Source organism: Haliotis cracherodii, unplaced genomic scaffold (genome assembly GCF_022045235.1).
Source record: "Haliotis cracherodii isolate W230 unplaced genomic scaffold, xgHalCrac1.p SCAF_31, whole genome shotgun sequence".
NCBI lineage: Eukaryota > Metazoa > Mollusca > Gastropoda > Lepetellida > Haliotidae > Haliotis > Haliotis cracherodii.
Window position 1 is genome coordinate 3,497,810 of NW_027266288.1, and position 22,024 is coordinate 3,519,833.

The window sequence follows — 22,024 nt, forward strand, 5'->3', positions numbered from 1 at the left end:
TGCACGTGTGTTTGTACACGTTTATTCGTGCGTTTATAAGTGTGTTTAGAGGCGTATGTTTACATGTGTGTTAGTGTATGTTTACATGTATACTTGTAAGTGTACGTTTACATTTTTACATGTGTTTGTAAGTGTATGTTTACATGTGTGTTAGTAAGTGTATGTTTACATGTGTGTTAGTAAGTGTATGTTTATATGTGTGTTTGTTAGTGTATGTTTACATGTTTAACTGGGTGTTTGTTAGTGTATTAGTGTGTTAGAACTTTTCGGAGAATGTAAAGACTCTCCAACACTGCAACCTTCTGCATTACCCAGATTGTCATTGGGTACTCTCACCAATGTCAGTCAACAGATTCGGAGGTGCCAAACCTAAGTCACCGAGACCGATGGGGAGGCGGACAACTTGGTACTTGGGATGGGAATACATGAAACAAACAAACAAACAAACTAGTGATGATCAAACAGCATATAAACTCTTATTTGTTTTATTTGCGTAACACACAAACATGGCGAGGTTGTGAAAAGACAAATAATTAACAACAATACTGTGTCCTGAATACACACTGCTTTTCAGAAAGTGGTCAAATGTAACAGATGCTTCGGCCCTGGGAGCCGTGCCAATTAACACTTGTCAGAGGGGTACACAAAGTAAATGTTCTAGACTACCAGTTGTCCGACTATTTTGTGGAAGCCTCGGTGGCTGAGTGGGTTAGATTAGTAACTTTGTATGCTGGCGATTATGTGCCAACCCAAAGAAGTACTTTGTACTTTACTGACAAAGTGTTATCCCAAATATAACATTTGTTAAATATTGCGTTCGCAAATCTGCTAGCCACAACAATGTCCTTGAAATGTGGTTTGATTTAATTTCAATTAAAACCGTACATTTGTGCGCATTAACTGTTTCCTATTAACCTCTTAATTTTACAGTTATGGTGTTAAAATCTGTTAATTATATGAACAGACGAAATAAGATTGTATGGGGAAAGTGTGTTAATTTTTTTCTTTAAGTTCATTTGTAATAACATGACTCTAAGATACGATTAAATTGAATAATTGGCGTCCGAATTAAGAGATATCATAAATAGTGTCACAGAGTGACTTAACTGCACTCTGGACAACGCAATGTTAAAGAATTGTAGCTTCTGAACAACAACCCTTTTTGTACAGTATCGTTTAGGAAATCTGAACTATTTTAACATGATGTAATCCATGCGTAACGGCGTCAGTTGAACCATTGTCTAACACAGCATTTCACATTATGACATTTATAGCCTTAATCCATTTTCCCAGGCCGTGTCTGTAACCACATCCATAAGCCCAATGTCAAGGGCAACGCCATTGTTTCATTGTCTGTCTATTGTTGTCCTAAAGTGTATATATATGTTTTCATCTTTACTGTTAGTTAGTCTGGTATTCCGACAGCACCTGTATGTACAGCCGCGAGTAGGATACGCCTGCTTGCTGCACTTCACTTCACTTGTACTTGTTAAGTTGGAATCTCCGCTCGACATATTTCTAATTGTATTTTGTTTTATTGCCGACTAAAAAAAGTTTGGACTCAACGTATTCTTCGTCTGAGCTAATTTCCCCGTCGACACATGCGCGTTGACAATAGTCTTATCCTTGATTACGGTTGTCCTAAATAGCAGGTGTCTTAGCTGACATCACAACGCAAAATTACTGGATTTCAATATAACCCTGTTAGGTTCCACTCGAAATTAAACATGACAACCAGTGGATATGTAAATGTTCACAAAATAAACCCTGAGTGACACATTTTTCCATGTAACAAAAAGCGGAATATGTGGACGAATCATAATAATACCATGCTCTCTTTAGAAAATTATAACTTTGTTGTATTTACAGTTAGCCGTTGAATATCCGTTCATTCCAAGGGGGTCTTGGCAAATAGCGTTTTATCACACATAAGTGTTGGCTTCCGTGACCATTTCGTGCATTTCCGTGTAGTCCCCCCTCTTGCGTATAAGGGGCTCTATATGGGAGAGATCTTCTTGTCTCCTATGTCTTTGGTCAACACGATTGCGAATATCACTTGCACTATCTGAAAGCAACATAAACAAGCTAAGTACATTACAGACAACAAAATGTGGTGCTTGCGTTGGGGAAAAACAACAAAACACGGTACATGCATTCTGTCACGGTGCAAAGAGCCCATGTCACGGTCCACGGAGCCTATACCACGGTGGGCGTAGGTCATGTCACACTGCACGGAGTTACTGTCACACTGCACGGAACTACTGTCACGGTGCATAGAGGCTAGACCATGGTGTACCGAGCTACTGACACTGTGCACGGAGCTACTGTCACATAACACGAAGCTACTGTCATGGAACACGGAGCTACTGTCACATAACACGAAGCTACTTTCACGGTGCACGGAGCTACTGTCACGGTGCACGGAGCTACTGTCACACTGGACGGAACTACTGTCCCGGTGCACGGAGCTACTGTTAAGGTGTACAGAACTACTGTCACGGTGCACGCAGCTACTGTCACGGTGCCCGGAGCTACTGTCACGGTGCACGCAGCTACTGTCACGGTGCACGGAGCTACTGTCACAGTGCACAGAGCTACTGTTAAGGTGTACGGAACTACTGTCACGGTGCACGCAGCTACTGTCACGGTGCACGGAGCTACTGTCACACTGCACGAAGCTACTGTCACACCGCACGGAGCTACTGTCACACCGCACGGAGCTACTGTCACACTGCACGGAGCTACTGTCACACCGCACGGAGCTACTGTCACACTGCACGAAGCTACTGTCACGGTGCACGGAGCTACTGTCACACTGCACGGAGCTACTGTCACGGTGCACGCAGCTACTGTCACACTGCACGAAGCTACTGTCACGGTGAACGCTGCTACTGTCACGGTGAACGCTGCTACTGTCACGGTACACAGAGCGACTGACGGAGATGTGAACGTGTACCTACCAGCATCAGTACAACCCCCACCACGCCCAGGATTGCCCAGGTTTGCTGTTCTTTGATTAAATTCAGCAGCTTCTTGTAGCAACCCTGAAATATGAGGAACATTGCAGACATCAACCTTTCTATATCACACTATTGTTAAGGAATGGAGAGTTTCGAGAGTTTCCCCTTCTTAAAATACCTCCCTATTCTCACACTTTGGAAACACATGCCAAAGAGCAGAGTACCATGCATTGTAAAAGACAGCACGTCACGGCCCACGTGCACCAGCAGAACACAACACTGTGGTTAAAGCGTTTGCTCGTCACGCCGAAGACCCGGGTTCGATTCCCAACATGGGTACAATGTGTGAAGCCCATTTCTGGTGTCCCCCGCCGTGATACTGCTGGAATATTGCTAAAAGCAGCGTAAAACCATACTCACTCACTCACTTAAACCAATGAATAGTCCTTAAAATACTATTTCAGGTAACTTCTAAAATGCATCTGTTCACGTGCTGCCCAAATGTGTCTGAGCTCACATTAACAATATCCAGGGCTAAGTTACAATGGGCGAACACAACTTCCTTGTGCGTTGTTCACAGTAGAGTTCTTGTGTAGATCATGCAAATATATTTGGGATAACACTTTCCGAGTAAAGTACAGATTCTCGCACTTTTTTGGGTTGAGTCCCGTCCGGGATTCGAACCCACAATGCCAGAGTGAGGCTCCTAATCTCAAGCACACAAAGTCATCGATCTGCCCCCGAGGCTTCCACAAAAATGAAAGTCCGACATCTGGTAGTCTGGATGTGCTGGCGATTAGGTGCCTCACTCTGGCAGTGTGGGCTCGAATACCGGACGGTACTCAAGGCCCCCCCCCCAAAAAACAACAAAAAAACCAACCAACAAACAAACAAACAAACAAACAAACAAAAAAAAACAAAAAAAACAACAACAACAAAAACCCCAAACCCCCGAGAATCTGTACTTTACTCAGAAAGTGTTATCCCAAATATGACATTTGTTACATTTGACCACTTTCTAAATGGCATTGTGTGTTCATGCAAATATACTCACTGTCAAAGGAAACGCAATCCATAGAAACGTATAGAGAAGTATGTACGTTAAGAAGCGATGTTTCCAATGTGTACCAATTAATGAAAAAACTAACAATCAATCAAATGTCACCACATAGTGACTTTATTCTTATCACGATATGCTGCACGTGATTTCCAAACCTTACCCGCTAATCCTGCACGAGACAAATTGTGCATCTCGAGTCATGGATCTATGACGTCACATGTGATGCGTTCATGAGCGTCGGTTCACACAACATACCAGTATGTTCGTGTGTTCATGAAACCAATCTATTATCTCTTAAATATGAGTTATTCTTCATGTATTAACTAACATGATATGTTATGATATTCACGTTTCTTGGCGATGAGTAGATTTGAAATTGCAAGTGAATGAGTGAATTTTGTTTAACGAAACTTTTAGCAATATTCCCGTAATATCACGACGGGGGACACCAGAAATGGGCTTCACATATTGTACCCATGTCGAAATCGAACCCGGGTCCTCCGCGTGACGAGCGAACGCCTTAACCACTGGGTTACCCGACCGCCCTTGAAACTACAAATACAGGCACACAAGGTGGATAGGCTGTATTGGGTAATAACGGACAGTGTTGTTAATTTGTTCTCATGAGTATTTCTAAGCAAGAAACCTATAATTAATCGTGGTATATAATAAACGTGATATATTGTGTCATTTTACGCAAATACGCAGATTATAAGGTGCTCTGCGGGGATATAAATCCCTGCACTGTCGAGGATGATCTACGCTACCTGTGTGTGTATTCTGTTGGCGGTGAAGGGCCTCTGCGTGCACTCGTCTAGTCTGTTGCTCTGGAGATAGTCGTCAGTACAGCAAGCAGGGGAGGCCTGTAGGGTGAAGGTGTTCCCGTCGTAGGTGTACTTGGTCCACGGCGCGCTGTCGTTGAAGTCGTCAGGACCTCCCATCGCACAGCACTGCATCTGAAGATGACGCCAACGTGAGAGAGAGACAGTGTGGACGACAGTGCCGATACATCATGAAGGCTGACACGAGATAGGTTTCCAGCGATAATAATGTGAGGAGTCAACTCGAAAAGCTATTTCAGATTATTTCTTTATTTGACCGCCTCCGTGGTCTAGTGGTAGAACGTCCGCCCGCAGAGCGGAAGGTCAGGGGTTGATCCCCGAACGCGTCATATCAAAAGACGTTAAAAGATGGTACCTGTTGTTACCCTGTCTGGCGCTCGGCATTAAGGGGCTAAAACAAGGACTGGTCGGCTCGGAGTCAGTATACTGTGTCTGAGTGGGGTATTCATGTTAAACTGCGGCATGGTATCTCAGTGAGCTAGCACTATAAATCGGCATCAGTCCGGACTAGGACAAGCAGCCACACAAACACACACACGTACATGCACGTCGCAATATAAGTGCAATAATCTTGGACGCGACGTTAAACCCCATTTCACCTCACCTCACCTCACCTCAACTCACCTCACCTCACCTTATTTCTTTACTTCAGCTTTTCTTTGAAACAATGAAAACTGATATCACACAGACAAAATATATAGATCAACGCCGATTGTGTTTCAGTTTAGACATGAGATGTATTATCACACACGCTTGCACGTACGCGTGCATAGGGTGAAGGACTTCTAATCAAGAGGTTTTAGGTTTGTATTCCGCCGAGGTGTTGCGTTCATAAATGTGATGCTGCTGAATGACGAATAGCATTTCTAAAAATACCATAGAAAGCGCCCTTTATTAAAATTACCTTCAATGAATTTCAAGGTGGTATACGGGTCTTTCCCACATGAAGACCCTAAACACGTTTGACTATTAAACAAAATCCTAAGCATATTTAGACCTGTACATGTCACAATTATGGGACCAGAAACGTATTTAGGTTTGTGACGAGGATTTAAACACATTTATCGCAGTGCACGAACGCGCGCGCACGCACGCACGCACGCACGCACGCAGGCAGGCACACACACACGCACACGCACGCACGCAAGCACGCATGCACGCACGCACGCACGCACGCACGCACACACGCACACGCACACACATACGCACTCACACACATACACGCACTCACACACATACGCTACGCACACATACATATATACACACATACACACACATACACACGCATACATACATACATACATACATACATACATACATACATACATACATACATATACACTCAATCACATACATAGATACACACAAATACATAACACGCACTCACACGCACACACACGTACATACACACATACACACGCACATGCACACACATATACACATGAACACACACAAACAACCACATACATGCATATAAATATACGTACGAGCACACATACACACACATACATACACATACACACGCACAAACATAAACATCAACCGCCACTGTGGATGATATAACAGGAACTACTAACTGAATAGGAGAGAATGTTGATGGCGAGGGTGAAGATGTCGCTGCTGTCGGGGCCCTTGTAGTCGTCGTGAACACGTTGCTGCAGCTGCTCCTTGATGCTGGCGTGCAGCTGTAATGTAATGCAGGTATTGAAACAAGAAACAAATGTTGGGTGACTAAGGTCTAAGGCCAAGGCAAGGTTTGCTACATCTCAAGTTGTTTCTTCAATTACTGCTGACTCATGGACTTCGACTCAACAATGTTCTGCTACATGTGTATCTAAAGGTGTTTCTGCTGACTCATGGACTTCGACTCAACAATGTTGTGCTACATGTATATCTAAAGGTGTTTCTGCTGACTCATGGACTTCGACTCAACAAGGTGCTACATGTATATCTAAAGTTGTTCCTTTAAATAATTGCTGACTCATGGACTTCGACTCAACAAGGTTGTGCTACATGTATATCTAAAGGTGTTTCTTCAATTACTGCTGACTCATGGACTTCGACTCAATAAGGTTGTGATACATGTATATCTAAAGTTGTTCCTTCAATTATTGCTGACTCATGGACTTCGACTCAACAAGGTTGTGTTACATGTATATATAAAGTTGTTCCTTCAATTACTGCTGACTCATGGACTTCGACTCAACAAGGTTGTGTTACATGTATATATAAAGTTGTTCCTTCAATTACTGCTGACTCATGGACTTCGACTCAACAAGGTTCTGCCACATGTATATATAAAGTTGTTTCTTCTCTTACTGCTTATATTATGGACTGCTATCTGAAGTTGTTCATTCAGCTACTGCTGGGACATTGGCACATTAGCTTACTGCGTTGTCGATCAGTTATCGCAGCTAATCATAAAACGATCTTAGGAGTGTTGACTTCCCTGTTAATCCAGTAAACCGCCACATATCCCATACTCTACCAGACATCACCCAGCCATACACGAGGCCCACTGAAGTAGGACCAGATCATCTTACCCCCACGCTAATTGTTGTCGGTGGGGTTTTGTAAACAAGAGAACATTATCTCCATACCCGTCAATAGATCAGTATACGTTGCTCTCGTAGACTTCAAGACGCCAAGCGAAATGCAAATACTAAGTGACTTAATACCTTTTTTTGCGACTGGAAACTACTTGCTCGCAGTGTAACACGCAAATCATCTGTGACAGTGGAATGGGGAGAAAATATTTTTATAATCGGTGACAAACTCTACATATTGTCGTGAATATTCGTACAAAATATGTCTTACAATATAAAATACAAAACAATGCCTGTAGCATCTGGTCGCTGATGCTTGGATCAACAAATTGAAGCTGTATATGAGTGAGTGAGTGAATTGGGTTTAACGCCGCTTTTAACAGTATTCCAGTTATATCACGGCGAGTCAGCTTAATGTGGGAGGAAAGCCCGAAGTGATGCAGGTCTCAGACGTTTACCACTTCGGTGAAACCCACGAGCACGGGTATGGTGCTGACAAACCTACAAACATAATCGGGGCGAACCGGGATTCGAACCCACACTCATAGGTTTCTAGCGTGTCCAAGGGCCGCAACTCTTCACAGCGAATCGCGGCGCCTAAAACAACTGGGCCACCCGTGCCACCCAGCTGTAGATGAGCGCCTAATGATTATCGTCACATGAAATTAGGTGTCACACGCCATTCCTCTTAATTATTTTCTACCATAAATAGTATTTTTCGTTATCAAATTCACCTTATTTATCAAACCAATATATGGAATATATGAGCATTGCTTACATTACTGTTAGTATTTGTCACGCACTTACAAATATGAGGTCGCTACTTTCATAAAAAAACGAAAAAGAAACCACGAAAAAAACCACTGAGGACACACAAAGCATTTCTGGTTCACGTAATCTTTAAATAATAAGTTTATTATTATATTAATGTTATTTAATAAGGATAAGTATATTTTTTGTTTTATTGATCATTTCGATGTATTCGATGCCTGCGTTATTGCTGGTCGCCCGGAGGGTCAAACAAGACTACATATGCGCCGAATACGCTGAATAATACGCCGAACAGCACGTGAATTGTATCGACAAAACAAATAAATAAGTAGAATCGGTCGATGATGAGAAACGAAACACTTTGTGTGGCGTGACACTCGATAAAAAAAACATTATTCTATCGTGACCTGGGCAACGCAGATCAACGCGATGGCCGAACGATCGCATTCAAAAGCGGGAGAGATATGACAATCGTCATTGGCATGAAACGTACGGGTAAACGACGTGAGGATTGTGAGAATATGGGGAAATACCCACCTGTGTATAAAATGGACTTTTCCGACATTGCCAATGTCGGATTCTATTCAGGGAGTCATCATTATTAAAATAGGGGGAAGTAATTGTAAAGCTTGTACATTTCATCATCATCATCATCCTTAAAGAGGCTGTGTACAAAATGTGGATATCTCATATGAGAGGTGAGGTGAAATTGGTTTTAACGTCGCGACCAAGATTATTGCACTTATATAGCGACGTGTGTGTGTGTGTGTGTGTGTGTGTGTGTGTGTGTGTGTGTCTCTCTGTGTGTGTGTGTGTGTGTGTGTCTGTGTGTGTGTTTGTGTTTGTGTGTCCGTCTGTGTGTGTCGTCTGTCTGTGTCGTCTGTCTGTGTGTGTGCGTGTGTGTGTGTGTGTGTGCGTGCGTGCGTGTGTGTGTGTGTGTGTGTGTGTGTGTGTGTGTGTGTGTGTGTGTGTGTGTGAGACTGCTTGTACTAGCAGGATAAGAGACAAAATCTTTACTGTGGCTTAAACGACAATGACCCACGAACGTTGATACGTACGCTTTGATGCTGGTGGCATGACACACGTGCATCGCCTAACTCTTCATCAAATAAACGTTAATAAACCCTTAGTTTGTAATATAGATAACTCGCGTCGTTGTCTCGAACATTCAGGTACCAACTGTTGTTTACAATGATAGTACTTTTTGGTATACATATTGAGCAAAGATAATTCGGGATCGTGAATATTTTGCAGGAGTTTCTTTGAATGTTTACGGTATATGTAATATTTCTTTTTTTTGTTCAGTATATATGCCCATCTCTCTCATTCGTCATTACTATCATTATTAACATGACTTGTTTATATAGAGTACATGCTTGTACTTCGTTACGACACAGAGGGACCTCCTACTCGAGGACATAATCACCTGCTCGGGGACAGGACCACCTACTCGAGGACATGATCACCTGCTCGGGGACAGGACCACCTACTCGAGGACAGGACCACCTCCTAGAGGACATGATCACCTGCTCGGGGACAGGACCACCTACTCGGGGACAGGACCACCTCCTAGAGGACAGGACCACCTACTCAGGGACATGACCACCTACTAGAGGACAGAACCACCAACTAGAGGACAGAACCACCTACTAGAGGACAGGACCACCTACTCGGGGACAGGACCACCTGCTCGAGGACAGGACCACCTACTCGGGGACAGGACCACCTACTCGAGGACAGGACCACCTACTCGAGGGCAGGACCACCTACTCGGGGACAGGACCAGCCACTCGAGGACAGGACCACCTCCTAGAGGACAGGACCACCTACTAGAGGACAGAACCACCTACTAGAGGACAGAACCACCTACTAGAGGACAGGACCACCTACTCGGGGACAGGACCACCTGCTCGAGGGCAGGACCACCTACTCGGGGGCAGGACCACCTACTAGAGGACAGGACCACCTACTCGGGGACAGGACCACCTTCTCGAGGGCAGGACCACCTGCTCGGGGGCAGGACCACCTACTCGGGGGCAGGACCACCTACTAGAGGACAGGACCACCTGCTCGGGGACAGGACCACCTACTCGAGGACAGGACCACCTACTCGGGGACAGGACCACCCACTCGAGGACAGGACCACCTACTCGGGGACAGGACCACTTACTCGAGGACAGGACCACCTACTCGGGAACAGGACCACCTGCTCGAGGGCAGGACCACCTCCTCGGGGGCAGGACCACCTACTAGAGGACAGGACCACCTACTCGGGGACAGGACCACCTACTAGAGGAAAGGACCACCTACTAGAGGACAGGACCACTTACTCGAGGACAGGACCACCTACTCGGGGACAGGACCACCTGCTCGAGGGCAGGACCACCTAGTCGGGGGCAGGACCACCTACTAGAGGACAGGACCAGCTACTCGGGGACAGGTCCACCTACTCGGGGACAGGACCACCTGCTCGAGGGCAGGACCACCTACTCGGGGCAGGACCACCTACTAGAGGACAGGACCAGCTACTCGGGGACAGGACCACCTACTCGGGGACAGGACCACCTACTCGGGGGCAGGACCACCTACTCGGGGGCAGGACCACCTGCTAGAGGACAGGACCACCTACTAGAGGACAGGACCACCTAATCGGGGAAAGGACCACCTACTAGAGGAAAGGACCACCTACTTGGGGACAGGACCACTTACTCGAGGACAGGACCACCTACTCGGGGACAGGACCACCTGCTCGAGGGCAGGACCACCTCCTCGGGGGCAGGACCACCTACTAGAGGACAGGACCACCTACTCGGGGACAGGACCACCTACTAGAGGAAAGGACCACCTGCTAGAGGACAGGACCACTAACTCGAGGACAGGACCACCTACTCGGGGACAGGACCACCTGCTCGAGGGCAGGACCACCTCCTCGGGGGCAGGACCACCTACTAGAGGACAGGACCACCTACTCGGGGACAGGACCACCTACTCGAGGGCAGGACCACCTAGTCGGGGGCAGGACCACCTACTAGAGGACAGGACCAGCTACTCGGGGACAGGTCCACCTACTCGGGGACAGGACCACCTGCTCGAGGGCAGGACCACCTACTCGGGGCAGGACCACCTACTGGAGGACAGGGCCACCTACTCGGGGACAGGACCACCTACTAGAGGAAAGGACCACCTACTCGGGGACAGGACCACTTACTCGAGGACAGGACCACCTACTCGGGGACAGGACCACCTGCTCGAGGGCAGGACCACCTCCTCGGGGGCAGGACCACCTACTAGAGGACAGGACCACCTACTCGGGGACAGGACCACCTACTAGAGGAAAGGACCACCTGCTAGAGGACAGGACCACTTACTCGAGGACAGGACCACCTACTCGGGGACAGGACCACCTGCTCGAGGGCAGGACCACCTCCTCGGGGGCAGGACCACCTACTAGAGGACAGGACCACCTACTCGGGGACAGGACCACCTGCTCGAGGGCAGGACCACCTAGTCGGGGGCAGGACCACCTACTAGAGGACAGGACCAGCTACTCGGGGACAGGTCCACCTACTCGGAGACAGGACCACCTGCTCGAGGGCAGGACCACCTACTCGGGGCAGGACCACCTACTAGAGGACAGGACCACCTACTCGGGGACAGGACCACCTACTCGGGGACAGGACCACCTATTAGAGGACAGGACCACCTACTCGGGGACAGGACCACCTACTCGGGGACAGGACCACCTACTAGAGGACAGGACCACCTACTCGGGGACAGGACCACCTACTCGGGGACAGGACCACCTACTAGAGGAAAGGACCACCTACTCGGGGACAGGACCACCTACTAGAGGACAGGACCACCTACTCGGGGACAGGACCACCTACTAGAGGACAGGACCACCTACTCGGGGACAGGACCACCTACTCGGGGACAGGACCACCTACTCGGGGACAGGACCACCTACTAGAGGACAGGACCACCTACTCGGGGACAGGACCACCTACTCGGGGACAGGACCACCTACTAGAGGAAAGGACCACCTACTCGGGGACAGGACCACCTACTAGAGGACAGGACCACCTACTCGGGGACAGGACCACCTACTCGGGGACAGGACCACCTACTAGAGGACAGGACCACCTACTCGGGGACAGGACCACCTACTCGGGGACAGGACCACCTACTAGAGGAAAGGACCACCTACTCGGGGACAGGACCACCTACTAGAGGACAGGACCACCTACTCGGGGACAGGACCACCTACTAGAGGACAGGACCACCTACTCGGGGACAGGACCACCTACTCGGGGACAGGACCACCTACTCGGGGACAGGACCACCTACTAGAGGAAAGGACCACCTACTAGAGGACAGGACCACCTACTCGGGGACAGGACCACCTACTAGAGGAAAGGACCACCTCCTCGGAGACAGGACCACTTACTCGAGGACAGGACCACCTACTCGGGGACAGGAACACCTACCTGTGAGTCTGTGGCGATGAACAGTCCACCCATCGTTGCCACCGCCAGGATAAGCAGGATCATACACACACAGTACTGCGGAAAGACAGCAGACACGTCATTAACTGCAGCTGACGCAGGTAAAGTGAGAGAGTGAGTGTGGTTTAACGCCGCTTTGAACAGTATTCCAGTTATGTCACGGCGAGTCAGTTAATATAGGAGGAAAGCCCGAAGTGATGCAGGTCTCAGACGTTTACCACTTTGGGGAAACCCACGAGCACGGGTATGGTGCTGACAAACCTAGAAACATAATCGGGGCGAATCTGGATTCGAACAGACAATCATAGGTTTCTGGCGTGCCTAAGGGACGCAACTCTGCACTGTGAATTGCGACGCCATAGACGACTGGGCCACCCGTGGCAACAAAAGCTGATATTCTGTATAATGTGTATTGTATATTGTATTGAATACAGTGTATATTGCATTGTTTGTTTGTTTGTTTATTTAACGCTGCACTCGGCAATATTCCAGCTATATGACGACGTTTTGTAAACAATCGAGTCTGGACCAGACAACCCAGTGTCTGACATCATGAGCATCAATCCATGCAATTTGGGATACAATGACATGCATCAACCAAGTCAGCGAGCCTGACCACCCGATCCCGCCAGTCGCCTTGTTCGATAAACATGGGTTGCTGAAGACCTACTCTAACCCGGATCTTCACGGGTCGTACATTGCATTGAATACAGTGTATATTGTATGGGACACAGTGTATATTGTATGGGCACAATGTATATTATTAGGAATACGGTTTCAGGGTTGCAGTGAACATGTGTGGACAAAATAGTATGTCCTATGGCATAGATCGTGTGTATTGCACGAGATACGGTACTGTAATATTGCATGGCGTTTTGGGGATTATTTTGAAACAGGGTATATGATATGATCCGTGTATTCAGTATTAGATCCCCTTTACTAAACATAAGAGACAGTATGATGTAACCAGTTTCTCATAGTGATGTTTAGAGAAACATCGTATCAATATAATATCATTGGGACGGTCACGTGTTCCGTGGCCCAGGCACGTGTCACAAATCAATTGCATCAGTGAGTGAGTGAGTTTGGTTTAACGCCGCTTTGAACAGTATTCCAGTTATATCACGGCGTGTCAGCTTAATGTGGGAGGAAAGCCCGAAGTGATGCAGGTCTCAGATGTTTACCACTTCGGTGAAACCCACGAGCACGGGTATGGTGCTGACAAACCTACAAACATAATCGGGGCGAACCGGGATTCGAACCATAGGTTTCTGGCGTGTCCAAGGGACGCAACTCTGCACTGTGAATTGGGGCGCCTTAGACGACTGGGCCACCCGTGCCCCCCCAGTGGCATCAGGGTAGGGAGACTTACAAAGATGAGGAAGAGTCTCCATCTGCAACAAGCACCGCAACACGCCAGGAAACACAGGCCGAACAACGTCACGCCGATTATGATCAGAGCGAGGCCGATTTCATCTACTAGAGGCACAATGTCAAGGTCATTTGTTCCGGTCGGAAGCCTAAAAGGGACGGTCGCTTTCAAACCTTCAAACAGGAATTTCATAAAAGTCCCGGGGAAGAATTTCAAGATGACGCCTATTACGATCAACGCCAGCGATATGAGCTGAAAAAGATGAAAAAAGCACGTTTACCATACAACAGATGATGGCGACAACTAGTATTGTTCTCAACTGCAGCACTGGATCATTGTGACGCCATCTTGTTTCAAATGATCTTTCAGCATTGATAATTGGTGAAATACACACGCGTAAATATCAAAAGGTTATGTATCTTTCTACCCCGATGGATAATACCGTCACTGTCTACCCACTCTATGAGGGGGGCACGGATGGCCCAGTCGTCTAAGGCGCCCCAATTCGCTTTGCAGAGTTGCGTCCCTTGGGCACGCCAGGAAACTATGATCATGGGTTCGAATCCCGGTTCGCCCCGATTATATTTGTAGGTTTGTCAGCAAACCCGTGCTCGTGGGTTTCACCGAAGTGGTAAACGTCTGAGACCTGCATCACTTCGGGCTTTTCTCCCGCATTAAGCTGACATGCTGTGATATAACTGGAATATTGTTAAAAGCGGCGCTTAAGCCAAAAACACTCACTCACTACCTACTCTATCAGAGTCTGGACTCGTCATCGTGACGTATACATGTATACAGCTGACTGGTATACTAGAGTCCAGTATCAGCTCCTAGCGGTGTGAAGCCCATTTCTGGTGACCCCCGCCGTGATATTGCTGGAATATTGCTAAAAACGGCGTAAAACCATACTCACTCACTCACTCCTAGCGCGTTTCTCAAAGGCCACATGTTTTCGTTAACGTGGTACAAATGACGCAGATAGGTAGGGGAGCGAGTTAGGTTTACTCATTTCCTGTTATTCGTTGCCTGTACGTGACGGCGTGCCTACACCATGTGTTTTGCTTCACATATGATGTGTATCAACACATTGGAAGTTCTTTCTTCATGTTAATCTGACCTAGAAAATGCTGAATTGATCATGAATCCACAGATGATGAGTTCCAATTTCTGTCAGCGAGAGCGTAAGTCAGCTGTGGCAATACCAAGCAATGACACGACGGGCTACCAATGTTGGGTGTCAAACCAGGGTGTTCGGCATAACTAACGAACTAAAATTATTTATATTTAGATATAGATATATTATCTAAATATAAATTGAGGACAAAGCACAGAAACAAACCAACCTGGCCCGTATTCACAAGCGAACTTTGTGAAACAATTGTCCTAAGTCTATATTAAACTGCAGATGACGATGTACAGTAAACTACGGTTATAACGAACTCAAAGGGACCGCTAATTTTAGTTCGTTATAACCGTACTTCGTTATATGCATATATACAACAAATATACAGCAAATGGCTGGGATCAAAATATAAGTTCGTTATATATGTCAGTTCGTTATAAGAGTGCTCGTTATAAACGTATTTTACTGTAGTTAATCTCGTCAATTCGAACTCCGTAAAATAACGAACTTATATTTTGGTCCCAGCCATTTGCTGTATATTTGTTGTATATATGCATATAACGAAGTACGGTTATAACGAACTAAAATTACCAGTCCCTTTGAGTTCGTTATAACCGTAGTTTTCTGTATATCGTCATCTGCAGTGAACTGTTGCAGTTTAATATAGACTTAGGACAATTGTTTCACAAAGTTCGCTTGTGAATACGGGCCAGGTTGGTTTGTTTCTGTGCTTTGTCCTCAATTGATATTTAGATATATAAACACCCCCACCCCCCACCCCCTCCCCCTTCTGTCCACTATACCCTCCCGTTACAGGGTGGAGCGGACGTGACGATACATCGGCCGTGACTTGCTGCCATTAGGTTCACACTTATCTACTTCAGCAACAGCTGTTACGTGGGATTCCGGGCCTGTTTATCTACTGTTTCTAGTGGCTGGTCGAGATCCCTGATAGAGAGCTAATTTTGTGACCCATATGAGGAGGTGTGAGTGAGTTATTAAACGTCACACTGTCAATATTTCAGCCAAATCGTGACGAATTAAGTCGGTAAACTTCGCAGGATAAACAATGAATAAAACAAACACAACGATACAACAAAGGATAATTATTCGTTCTTGAATTTAAATTCATGCAAAAATGCTGAAAATTTTAAAATGATATAATTTATTTTTTAAAAAAAGAATATCACTTTTGTGTGAGGCAAGCGTGTTCGAATTCGCATCTTATAACCTGTAATAGTTTCTTGAATACAAGACCCAACGTCGTATCGTGTAACAGACGAGTTATTTACAACCCTGATAATAACAAAAATGTTTTAGTAACGACATAGTTCAAGCTCGGTCATAACTTACGGCTTATTTAAAAGTTCATTTAAATTTTAAATTTTGAATAATCAAATAAACAGGTAGAGAGTTTTCAATTCTTCTGTATGCTCACAATATCAAATCTAACTCACCAGAAATAGAACATTCAGTAGTACAAGAATGCATTGTCCACAGCCGGCACAGAAGCCCATTGTCTCAGATTAGTCAGGAATTAAGTCCAAGATACGTAATCAAGCCGTAACATGAAGGACGCCATGCTCCTCTGGGCGGGGTCTCGACGTTTCCTCATGCAGCTCACAGTGCCAGCACAGCGGGGTTGACACACACGCCATGGCGACGACCGTGACAACAGGTCGACCACATGCGACACGGCTCGGAACAATGGATTTGAAAATCGATTACTCGGTGACCCATTTCAACAGGTTTCGCTTGTAAACATTAAGAAATTCGTCCTGCTAATTGTTGTTATGTTGATGTTTTTGTAATGGTTATCATCATTATGATTATTAATATTAGGGTTGTTTAACTAGTTGCATTGCATTTAAATCTTGTTTAGAATAATGTCAGGAGTTGAATTAATATTATAACTGTTTCGTCATTTCATTGTCGTTACTGTATTTGTGTTAGCACTATGAATAGGATTATTTCTACGTCCAATTTGAATATCATCATTTTAGTATTACTGGACGACATACATAATATATTTTGATTTGATTTTAATTTTAATTTAATTTTAATTTTAATTTAATTTTAATTTCAATGTTGCAATTTGGTTGCAGAGAGGTTATCAATGGTCATACACCATCATAATCATCATAATTGCTCAATTTCAAGTAGTAATAGTTTCAGCATGTGAGTAAAAAATTTAAAATTTAACGTCGCATCGGAATTATTTCAGCGATATAGCGACTCAGCATGTGATAAGTTTGGAGCAAAAATATGATGCGATAGCAGACCACATGCGAATAATCTAAATAACTGCATTGTGTATTTAACCTACATATGGACTTCGTTATCGTTGAGGTTGTGAAGGCAAACTGGAGCATGTAGATACCGCTGTTTGTATTCGGACACGCATAATCAGGACTTGGTAGCAACGTTACCGTGCATGGGTCCTGGAAACAAACACTGTCAACTGCCAGACATACGGAAACCATTCACTTGAGTGAGTGAGTGAGTTGGGTTTAACTGCGCTTTTAACAGTATTACAGCTATATCACGGCGTGTCAGCTTAATGTGGGAGGAAAACCCGAAGTGATGCAGGTGTCAGACGTTTACCACTTCGGTTTCGGGGTTTCAAGGGACGCATCTCTGCACAGCGAATCGCAGCGCTTTAGATGACTGGGCCACCCGTGCCCCCCATGCACTTGAAAATTGGATTTGACCAAATAATTACAAGCGTGATCAAAACGTTACTAGGCAGGAAACAGTCGCCGAAACACTTCAGGTCTAAACACAGCTATGATACCTGTATCAAATACCAGTACAACACCTTCGAATAACCATTTCTTTCTTTTTTTTCATTTTTAGCTTCAATCTACGGTGGCCCATAAGGGACATGGAGTCTGTTTTTCCATATTTTGATATTTCACTTACTTTCATCGTAACCTTTTGCAAATTTTCACGATTTGTGATTTGTGATACATCATGTGTAAAAAAGATATTGAATTTCTGAAAATTGAAACGAAAATTTCAAAAACTAAAATGAAAATGTCCAAAACAAAAATGAAAATGTCAAAAAATAAAATGAAAATACAGAAAACTATTTACACCGCGGTGGAAATAGTTTTCTGTGGTTGCATTTTAGTTTATGATATTTTCGCTTCACAATTCAGCGACTCCAAAGCTACTTGAAAGTATATTTTCCATGTTACGGTTTTTATACATGATTTATAACATATTTGTAAGACAAATTGTGTTAATTTGCTTAAGGTTACGATAAAAGTAAGTGAAACATCAAAATATGGAAAAACAGACTCCATGTCCCTTATGGGCCACCGTATCCATCTGACATGGTTGTAAACTTTCTTCCGTCCGGCAGTTCAGTCCCAGTTTTTAACCCAGAAGATCCATGCTTCACATGACGTCCCTGTGAAAAGGACTGAGGGTTCAAACAGATGTTTGACTTGGTTGATGCATGTCATCGTACCCCCATTGCGTGGATCGATGCTCATGACGTCAGTCACTGGATTGTCTGGTGCAGATTTGATTATTTACAGACCGCCGTCATATAGGTGGAATATTGCCGACTGCGGCGTTAAACAAAAAACATGCCATCACTTGTGACACGAGTCAACCACGATGTGGACTCTGGGGGAAGAGATCGTTTCACTCACCCTGCAGGGGAAGGTGCGATCCCACGGGTGTCAGGTGAAGTGAGGTTAGATTAGGTGAAGTGGGATGAGGTGAGGTGAGATGAAGTGAGGTTAGGTTAGGTCAGGTCAGGTCAGGTGAAGTTGATGTGAGGTGAGGTGTGGTGAGGTGAGGTGAGGCGAAGTGGGGTGAGGTAAGGTGGGATCAGGAGAGGTGAGGTGGGGTGAGGTAAGGTGGGATCAGGAGAGGTGAGGTGGGGTGAGGTAAGGTGGGATCAGGTGAGGCGAAGTGGGGTGAGGTAAGGTGGGATCAGGAGAGGTGAGGTGGGGTGAGGTAAGGTGGGATCAGGAGAGGTGAGGTGGGGTGAGGTAAGGTGCGGTGGGGTGGGGTGGGGTGGGGTGGGGTGGGGTGGGGTGAAGTGAGGTTAGGTTAGGTCAGGTCAGGTGAAGTTGAAGTGAGGTGGGGTGGGTGAGGTGGGATGGGGTGAGGTGAGGCGAAGCGAAGTGGGGTGAGGTGGGGCGAGGCGAGGTGAGGTGAGGTGGTGTTTAAAGTCGCGTCCAAGATCATTGCACATGTAGGGACGTGCATGCACGAGTGTGTGGCTGCTTGTACCAGTCCGGGCTAATGCCGATTTATAGTGCTAGCAGACTGAGATACCATGCCGCAGTTTAACATGAATACCCCACTCAGACACAGTATACTGACCCCGCGCAGACCAGTCCTTGTTTTAGCCCCTTAATGCCGAGCGCCAGAAAGGGTAACATCTTTTAACGTCACTTGGTATGACGCGGCCTGGGATCAAACCGTCCGCTCTCCGGGCGGATGCTCCACCACTAGACCACGGAGGCGGTCTAGATACGCTATGATCATGTGTTGTTGATTATCATGTAGATGTGTTCTTGTTCTTGTAGTGTCACGTGGCACTAAATTGTGATCATGTCACTGTAGTGTCATGTGACTGTGTAATGGTTTGTCACGTGATATATAAACTAAGTCGCGCAGGGTAACCTAGAAATCAAAACGTACAGAACTAATTAGTGAAATCAGTCGTGAGTGAGTGAGTTAATATTTAACGTCATATCGGCAATATTGTAGCCATATCGTGACGGGAAGTTATACTTTTATAATATATATATATTTAGACAAAATAAACACTTGCCATCGGTGGACAGTACAATAAATAGAATATTACAGATTCAATCTAAAACTAGTTAAGAACATTACGTATCAGTCCACAACACAACATAAAATGGGCTACGAGTATATCGCCAGTAACTAAAGGGAGATCACCACACCAGTGAGTGAGTTGGGCTTAACGCCGCTTTTAAATGTATTCCAGTTATATCACGACGTGTCAGCTTAATGTGGGAGGTAAGCCCGAAGTGATGCAGGTCTCAGACGTTTACCACTTCGGTGAAACCCACGAGCACGGGTGTGGTGCTGACAAACCTAGAAACATAATGGGGGCGAACCGGGATTCGAACCCACAATCATAGGTTTCTGGCGTGACCAAGGGACGCAACTCTGCACAGCGAATCGCGGCGCCTCAGACGACTGGGCCACCCTAGCCCCCTCACCACGCCAGGTACCATGGGGCGATGCAGTACGTGCATGGATCCCGTCACAATTTAGTGAAATCACTAAATGACCACACAACATTAAACGAATAATCAATAAAGGATATGATAGCAACGGTGATCTGCAATATTCAAATCAAGGCACTCTAGGGAACCAATAATTGGCCCGACGCGTTATACCATAGTCTGTCTTACAGACCCTAAAACAAATACAGTAAAGTACGGTTATAACGAACTCAAAGGGACCACTTAATTTAGTTTGTTATAACCGTAGTTCGTTATAATCATATATACAGTATAACTACTGCAGATAGTCGGGACCAAAAAAGTAAGTTCGTTATATCCGTCTATTCGTTATAAGCGTGTTCGTATATAAGTCACGGTAGTATAGGTTGCTGGGGAGCCATTAGAACCGAGAATCCCCGGTCCAATTTCTGAGAGTTAGGTTACTTTCAAGAATAGGTCAGTCTGTGAAATGCGCTGTATTGCATCTGAGTTGTGTAATCGTGGATAAATATGCATTATATTTACAAATGTACCAACTATGCCATAGATCACAAATCCAACATTTGGAAAGATGGTATTGGTGAATACTGTGTTGACAGACTGAAACGTTTTACACTTTACCGTGTTATAACAGACATGTGAGGTGAAATGGGGTTTACCGTGGCGTTCAAGATTATTGTATTTACATGGCTGAACAGGGGGCACGGGTGGCCCAGTCGTCTAAGGCGGCGCGATTCGCTGTGCAGAGTTGTGTCCCTTGGGCCCGCCAGAAACCCATGATTGTGGGTTCGAATCCCGGTTCGCCCCGATTATGTTTCTAGGTTTGTCAGCACCATACCCGTGCTCGTGGGTTTCACCGAAGTGGTAAACGTCTGAGACCTGCATCACTTCGGGTTTTCCTCCCACATTTAGCTGACACCCAGTGATATAACTGGAATACTGAAAGCGACGTTAAACCCAACCCATTCCCTCACTACATAGCTGAACCATCGAATTTCCCCAATCTTCCGGAGTTAACTGACTATTAAGGTCCAGTTTCCACTCTTGCCGAACTAGGCTGAAATTATGGAGTTACAATTTGGCTGGAGTAACTCTATGCACAGTCCAATCAAAATCGCGTAACGAAATCGACATCCGGTCCGAAAACTGACGTGCAGATGTGGGTCGATTTCAGGATTTGCAAAGCATGTGTACAGTCAACAGATATTTTCCAAAACTTTTAATATTTTTAATCAAGGTCCTCACGGGATTTGATGCACCTCGCAGTAAGTAAGACCCGTTTTTTTACAATACAGATCTAGATTATTGAACGTCTTGACTGTGCGCCGCCATTTTGTTAGAAGCAAACGCAAGTGATATCAGACGTGGAATCTGATTCATCAATAGGAGGGACATAGAAGGGGCATTACTAGTAATAGCGACTGGTGGCGCTACGATCGAGCCCATACATTCCAGCCTAGTTCGGCAAGGCTGGAAAGTGGACGTTTACAGTCAGAGTTAACTCCCTTGCCTCGGGAAGATGACCTTCCCCTCCTCCGGCCGACGCTCAATCTGCCCATGTTATAACGTCAAAACGTCAAAACGTCAAAACAGTCCGAGATAAGAACACACACACACGTGCAA

At 45.7% G+C, this 22,024-nt stretch overlaps 1 protein-coding gene across 1 annotated transcript; it reads right to left on the reverse strand.

Moving 5' to 3' along the window:
- Positions 1–1,020: 1,020 nt before the first annotated feature.
- On the reverse strand, positions 1,021–16,860 carry LOC139477125 (tetraspanin-18-like). Its single transcript, XM_071259676.1, has 7 exons — positions 16,637–16,860; positions 14,057–14,308; positions 12,667–12,741; positions 6,440–6,547; positions 4,788–4,976; positions 2,961–3,044; positions 1,021–2,065 (listed from the first exon to the last, which is right to left on the reverse strand). The coding sequence occupies exons 1-7, from the start codon at positions 16,694–16,696 to the stop codon at positions 1,997–1,999; spliced, it is 837 nt and encodes a 278-aa protein (XP_071115777.1). The 5' UTR covers positions 16,697–16,860; the 3' UTR covers positions 1,021–1,996.
- Between the last annotated feature and the right edge of the window lie 5,164 nt (positions 16,861–22,024).